The 7,594-nt window shown below is 26.6% G+C and overlaps 2 protein-coding genes across 2 annotated transcripts; one reads left to right on the top strand and one right to left on the bottom strand.

Annotated features, from left to right (window-relative positions):
• Positions 1-523: 523 nt before the first annotated feature.
• LOC102675318 (40S ribosomal protein SA) lies at positions 524-2,845 on the bottom strand. Its single transcript, XM_006616164.2, has 6 exons — positions 2,741-2,845; positions 2,092-2,253; positions 1,805-2,010; positions 1,249-1,536; positions 786-1,013; positions 524-672 (listed from the first exon to the last, which is right to left on the bottom strand). The coding sequence occupies exons 2-6, from the start codon at positions 2,222-2,224 to the stop codon at positions 595-597; spliced, it is 933 nt and encodes a 310-aa protein (XP_006616227.1). The 5' UTR covers positions 2,225-2,253; positions 2,741-2,845; the 3' UTR covers positions 524-594.
• Positions 2,846-3,276: 431 nt separating this feature from the next.
• LOC102675458 (integrator complex subunit 13) lies at positions 3,277-6,239 on the top strand. Its single transcript, XM_006616165.2, has 9 exons — positions 3,277-3,632; positions 3,720-3,794; positions 3,867-4,153; positions 4,223-4,313; positions 4,394-4,601; positions 4,681-5,060; positions 5,138-5,299; positions 5,376-5,707; positions 5,796-6,239. The coding sequence occupies exons 1-9, from the start codon at positions 3,417-3,419 to the stop codon at positions 6,079-6,081; spliced, it is 2,037 nt and encodes a 678-aa protein (XP_006616228.1). The 5' UTR covers positions 3,277-3,416; the 3' UTR covers positions 6,082-6,239.
• Positions 6,240-7,594: the final 1,355 nt, after the last annotated feature.

Raw genomic sequence — 7,594 nt, 5'->3', positions numbered from 1 at the left:
AAAAAAAAAAAAAAAAAAAAAAAAAGAAAAAGAATAGATATAGTGTAAAAATTGATTGTTACTGCCATCTATCGAGTGAGAGATACATTTTTTCAATGGATAGGATAAGCTAAGGAAAAATTAAAGATCAGTATCATTTTTTAAATACTTTTAAAAGATATCTTTTATTCAAAAGATAGCAATAATAATCAATTTTTATATTATCTCTATCCTTTTCTAACTATTTATTTTTCTTATTTATTTATTATTTGTTTTATTTGCAATATTTTGAAGAGAGGTTGATTTTCTAATTGTTATCTTATCTCCGTCTTTTTTTTTATTAATAATAATAATATATAACAAATATATATATATAAATATAATTTTTAGTTATATATTTTGCGTTTGAAAATTAATCATTACATTGTAATTTATTTTATTTTATTTTTGATATAACGAATATGTACTATATGTAAATTTATATTTAATATTAATCTAAATATCTTTTTAAGATAGAGTAATAAGATTATGATATATATAAATCTATTTTTAGATTTTTAATCACTTTATTAAATTGATCATACAAAATGCATAAAATCATCAAAGAAAATGAAATTACCATTTTTCTGTTGTGGCACCTCCCCAACTTTGTCCTGCTGCAGATTGTGTTGTAGCAGACCATTCTTCTGAAGTCTAAAATATAAAGAAAATAAATAATAATTTGATTTAATATCAAATTTTAAATTTACAATTAAATTTATCTATTGAACTTATTAAAATTAAACTTATAATTAAAAAATATTCACTTGAGCAGCCCAGTCTCCACTGGTTTGGAATGCTTGTGCAGCACCTGCTGTAGGAATAGTAGCAGCAGTTGGTGTTGCTACATCATCAGCCCAATTCTCAGGAGCAACTGCTCCTGCTGTATCAACTTCATTGACCCAGCCAGGTTCAGCAGCAGCTGCAACTTCAACTGCTCCAGCAAAATCTTTAGCTGGTGCTATTTCCTTAGCTGCTTGTTCTTCTTTCTCAGCCTTAAAACAATATTTTAGAACTTTATTTATTAATATAAATTAGATTAAAATATAAGCAAATTGTAAAAATATATTCAGTAAAGATTAAGCCATATAAATAAGGTCAACAAATATATTTCTGGATACTTTTTCATCATTTATAAATTATAAATGAAATGAAATAAAATCAAAGTTTTTTTTTTCATATTGAAATTGCATTAATACTATGAATAACTTAATAATGATTGTATATTACCTCTTCTGGATCTCTATAGAAGAATAAATCTACAACAACATCCCATTTAGTTTCACGAGCAATAGAGCCTCTTAATCTTAATACTTCTCTTGCCAATAGCCACCACATCAGACCAACACAATGAAGACTTTTTGTATTACAGGGAATTGCAATGTCAACAAAACGAAGAGGTGAATCAGTATTACAAAAAGCAATTACTGGAATATTTACATAACTGGCCTCAGTAATTGGTTGATGATCAGTAGATGGATCAGTAACAATCAAAAGTCGTGGTTCACGAAAAGCTGACTAAAATAATTAATTAAAATTAATATATAGAATAATTTTTTAATTTTAAATTAATATTTAGAATAATTTTTTATATAAAATAATAATTTGATCATATGAATATAAAATTTTTAAATAAAAAAAAAATAGGTTAAATCAAAATAAGTTAATAAATATAAATTATGAAGAATTAATGCTTATCATTTATATATAAATATGTAAAAATAATTAATTTATAAATATATTTAATTTATATATATATAAATATTTATATTAAATATATATCAACCTGTATTTGATTAGTAAATGCACCAGGAGTAAAACGTCCTGCAATAGGTGTAGCTCCAGTATGTTGTGCAAATTTCAAAACAGCTCTTTGTCCAGTTTGTCGGCAACTAATGACAAAGACTTCACTGGGATGTTCAATAGCAACAATAGCACGTGCTGCCAATAATAATTTCTCCCATGTATGACGCAAATTAATAATACTGACACCTGCATTTAAAAATAATAGCAAAAAATAATAAATCATATTAACTAATAATAAAATGTAACTTTGTATCAAATAAAATTTACCATCACTTTTCTTTTTGTATACATATTGTTCCATTTGAAAATTAACATTTTCTGCACCTAAGTGAGTATAGGCAGCCAACATTTTTGTAACATCATCCTCTTTGAGAGATAATACATCTAAACCTCCTGACATCTTAACGTTGAGATTGACTTACGAATAACCTATAAATAAAATACGAATAAAATACAAATATTGACAAATAATTATTTTCAACTTCATGATTTTAATTATTATTTGCTTTATTCATTTATTACGTGTTATTTTGATATCTTTTTATAAATATCATAAATGAATAATTTCAAAAAACAAAAACGTAATTAATAACCTAAAAAGATGACTATTTTATTTCAAAACATAAAATGAGCAATATTTGATATATTGAATATTTAATATATTCAATATAATATTTAAGCATATAAATCTTAACAAAATGAAAGTTTTGTGTTAAAAAATATTGCTATTATTAAAAGAATGCCACGTGTTAGAACGTAACTATTATATGAATTTAATATAACTATTTAGTATTATTATATAAATTATTATATAAAATTGAATTCTTATATAATTATTGTTTATTAATTAATAGTTTTTTTTATTATATGAAATAAAATATGTTATAAATAAAGAAAAATATTTCAATAAACTCACGTTATCAATGCCACTAGGAGACTTCCAACCGGAAAAGAAGGAAGTTTCTAAACTTCTGTTGCTTTAATTTAGTTCCATTACGAGGAAAGAATATTACAAAATATATATATAATTATAAATAAAATTAATTGTTTTAAAGTAGTTATGTCTAAAAATGTAAATCCAATTCAATTTTTTAAAAAATATACAATTTAAAATTATGTTGAAAATAAACTAAGTTTCACCGGGAAATTTAAATATTAATAAAATGAGATACAAATTTCACAAATAAAATTTATGAAATTATTATTAAAATTTGTTGAAGTATATTTTTTTCGTTTTTCAACTTATATAATATTTGATTTTAAAAATATACAATTAATTTATATTCTTCAAAAATTACTATATTATATTTATATTCATAAAAAAATAAAATAATTTTTCAAATTAAATAGATTACAAAAAATATAATATTTTAATATAATGTCATGATTTTATATATATTGATTATTATATATAATTATATAATATTTTTATAATAATAAAAACATAATTTTAACATCTTTAGAATATTTTGTACCCTAACCTATAATATGAGATATTCCCGAATCATTATCCTCCTTTCTATAAATATATAATTAACAAACTGTAATATATTATATATGAAAAAAACAATTTCCTAAAATGGTGTAAAAGAATGTATCCGGCAAATCATAAAACTATTTTTGTTTTGGATCATACACCATATTTTGGTATATCTACTGAAGCTCCTCTAGAATTTGATTTTTTAAAGAGTCGCAGTCAAAACTTAATTCCTTTAGCACCTGTTTGTAAATCTTTATGGACGACCAGTGTAGAAGCTTCATTAGAATATTGTCGAATAGTATGGGATCTCTTTCCAACTGGAAAATTGGTACATTATTTTAAATTATTATTATTAATTAAGATTTTTATATCATTTTAAATAAAGTAATTTTTCAAATTATTTTATCTTTTACAGATAAGATTTGTTGTGACTGATCGTGCAGCCTATGTATTAAACTCATGGAGTCCATCGCAACAAAATTTAAATCATGTTAATTATATTAGATTGTCTATATATAATATTAAAAAATAATATTTCTAATCAAAATTTTTATAATTTCAGATAATGAATGGCACAGCCATTTTAGGAGTACCAACAAAGACTCCAAAACCTGGAGATGATTATTCAGTAATACATGGTTTAAGGGTAGCTATTGAAACACTTAATGAATGTTCAGAAATTCAACATGAAAAGAGAACATCATTAAATGAAAATGCTAGTAAACTTGTTAACAGAGGTCGAGTAATATGTATTACTAGTGCTCGAGATAATAGTAATATGAAAAATTTGGAAAATATATTTTTAAATGAATTGACTCAAGAAAATAAAAATGCTTTAGCTTCAGATCAGTTAGTATTTAAATTTATATTCTATAACAGGTATATTAATTTTATAATATCTGCTTTTTTGATTTTCAGTTTAATACCTGTAGATTATTGTCATTTAGTTATATTGAATATTTTTCCTAACAATATTGAATCACAAGTTACTAGCCAGGGACCAAGAGAGGTATTTTACTCACACTTGTTCTACATATATAAATTCGAAATTTTATGAAAAATATATTTTTATAAAAAATGTGATTTCAGGTTTCATCATTATTAACAGTAGAAGTACATTCAATTAAGGCACCTGCTTTACATTCAAAATTATCTCATTTAATTTTATCTCATTATGATCTGGCTAGTACAACAGTAACTGGTATACCAATGAAAGAAGAACAAAATGCTAGTTCTTCTGCAAATTACGATGTTGAAATATTTCATTCTTCAGCTGCACATTCTACAATTTTAAAAGGTTTTATAATTAACTTTAAAATATAAATTATTTAATAACAATATCAATATACAGATACAATTATATAAATATTTTGTAGGAAATCCTCAAGATTCGGCTTTAATTAAGACATTTAGAAGATTTGAAGAAGGATCAGAATATGAAACTGTTACTCTAAAATGGTGTACACCACGAGGATGTAGTGCAGCTGAAATGCAAAATTGCACGGCTATGCATCGAATCACACCTGTTGATGTAAATAGTAGACCTTCATCTTGTTTGATTAACTTTTTACTAAATGGTAGATCTGTTATGCTTGAAATGGCAAGAAAAAGTGGAGGAAAAACTATTTCTCATTTACTTGCTGCACATGGTGGAGAAATTTTTATACATACATTATCTACTGCTAGGAGCGTATTAGAGGACCCACCTTCTATTAGCGAAGGTTGTGGTGGTCGCGTCACTGATTATAGGATAACTGTAAATATATATTTTAAATTATTTTTTGAGATTTAATATTTTTCATAATATTTTTTTATAATTGGCGATTATCATAGGATTTTGGAAGACTAATGCGGAATAATATCTTGGTGCCTTTAAAAAGAAGTACAAATTGTAATAGCGAAGGTCCAGCAGAAAAGATGAGATTTAGATTAGAACGACATACAAAATATTGGCCAATTACTATTTCTAGTACACTAATGTTTAATCTAAAACAGGTATATATTTCAAATTTTAGTTGATAAATTTTTGTCTAATTTTGATATTTAATAATAATATATTTATATAATTTAGTTAATAGATCCATTACCAGATTTGATGGTAAAAGAAGAGCTTACTACAGATGAAGTTTTACAATGCAAACAAGTGATTTTTAGTTTGTTACAATTGGAAGCAAAACATGAAGCATTACCATTACCAAGTATAGGAGGTGGTCGCGGTGGAAAAGGTGGAGTACGAAGAGAAGAACATTACAGATTATTATGGGGAGAATTAGAAACATTTTTAAAACATCATGCAAATAATTCTGCTGCACATTCTGAAGTTTTAACTTGTCTTCTTGAAGTACGAAGTAAAGACGATAAAGATAAAGTTGAATTGGATCAAGCATTACGTGAATTAGATGGGTAGGAATAATTTTTTATAAGATTTTAGCATGATATTATAATATTAACTAAAACTATGTATTTTTTTTTTTTTTATCGTTTAACATAGATTTGGAAAAGAAGATGGAACTGCTCGAGCTAGTGTAATAAGAGCAACAACCGATTCACCGATGTCTCCACCGCCAAGTACATCGATATCTCTCGGTAAACAACTTCACAAAAGTGGTATTTATGCTCCTAAAAGTTTATTGGACATTTGGTTGCAACGAAGTGCACCTAAGGAAAAAAAACCTGATTTTCACGGAAGAGTAAATAATGATGGTCTTAAAGCAAAATTATATCCCAATTTAAAAGAAACTGGACGAGAACCACGTGAGCCCATATTGGAAGGCTAAATATTTCAATATTTAAATATTGAAAATTTGTTAAAATAAAAAAATTATCTATCAATAAATCGTTCTAAATCTCTTCTAGACATAAATCATAACTGTAATAATTACTATTTGTTATTTTTTATTATTCATATAATGGACATTCTGCTATGGTACTATCAACAAAAAAAAAATTTATTAAACTATAACTAATCTTTTATTGTATTTAAAACTTTTTCCCATCATTATTGGGTATGTATTATCTTTTTGACATGTATATATATATTTTTAGTGAATATGAACAAAAAAAGAATGTGTATTCATTTCAGTTTAAAAAATAGGAAGTTTGAAAAATTATTTTATAAAATTACATAAAAATAAAATTACAAGGGCAAATGTCACACAAACGTCATCCAACAAAAAAAGACATTTAGAGAATGGATTCTCCTTCTCTCGAAGATATAAGCAGCAGCGCAAAAGTGTATCAGTGGTACAACGAAAGCGATCTGATTCTCATCCCCGCGTCTTTCGTTCCTCGGTATTTTACAATGGCAGACACGTCTAGTGGGTGTCTGAGCCACCGCGAATACGTTAACCTCCATCGAAACTATAGCTCTCTATCATCTCTCTCTTTCTTTTTCTTTCTCTCTCTTTCTCCCCTCACTGGAATTCCGCCGCTAATCGATGGAAGGAAGGAGGAAGGTATGCTTGCACATAATGTAATGCGAGCATGAGAGGAGAAAAAGAGTGACGGAGACAGAATCGACGGATGAGGTGAAGCACACAGAGGGAAAGAGAGACGGAGGGGAATCGGAGAGTACAAGTGCGTGACGTAATGGTTCATTCATCCTGAGACAGACGATATCCCGGTCAATGGTGTATATACATATATAAATATATATATGTATAAGTACATATATACACATAAGTACACGCATCTCTATGTATCCATCTTGATACATATATGTGTAGATATATGTGTTACACGTACACATGTACGATATCTGTGTATGTGTCACGTGAAATGCAGTCGTACACGTGCTATTCTGCTTGTTCGTCTCGCTTTGGTTTTCTCATTTCTCGCTTTGACGAGTTATAACTGTATTCTTTGGCTTTCCTTTGCTTCATCATGTTTCGGATAAATCAGTCGCAAGTATTACATCATGCGCATCAATTGGCTTTACTATAGCGTATCGTATAATATACTGATATAAATTTTTTCTTATCGGCGTTGACTGTTACGATTCATCTTACGCAACTGTTACAGAATCGATTGCGAGAATGTTGAATAATCGGGATAATACGTGAAACGATTAACGCAACCCTCGTGTCTAATGGAACAATAGAAATGACAAGATAGGAAAGAGTGTATTGTGTAATCCACTACTAATTACTATGATGAACAATAGTACGAATTAATACGAATTTATTAATCATAAAGAACATAGATCAGTACAATAAAACCTCAACAATAATACAAAAATTGTTAAATTGATTGAAAATCTTGATAATATTCACTAAGAATTTTAATTTTTTC

This window comes from Apis dorsata, unplaced genomic scaffold (assembly GCF_000469605.1).
Source record: "Apis dorsata unplaced genomic scaffold, Apis dorsata 1.3 scaffold_251, whole genome shotgun sequence".
Classification (NCBI taxonomy): Eukaryota; Metazoa; Arthropoda; class Insecta; order Hymenoptera; family Apidae; genus Apis; species Apis dorsata.
The sequence above is the reverse complement of the archived record's forward strand: the minus strand, read 5'-3'. Positions and strand labels throughout refer to the sequence as shown.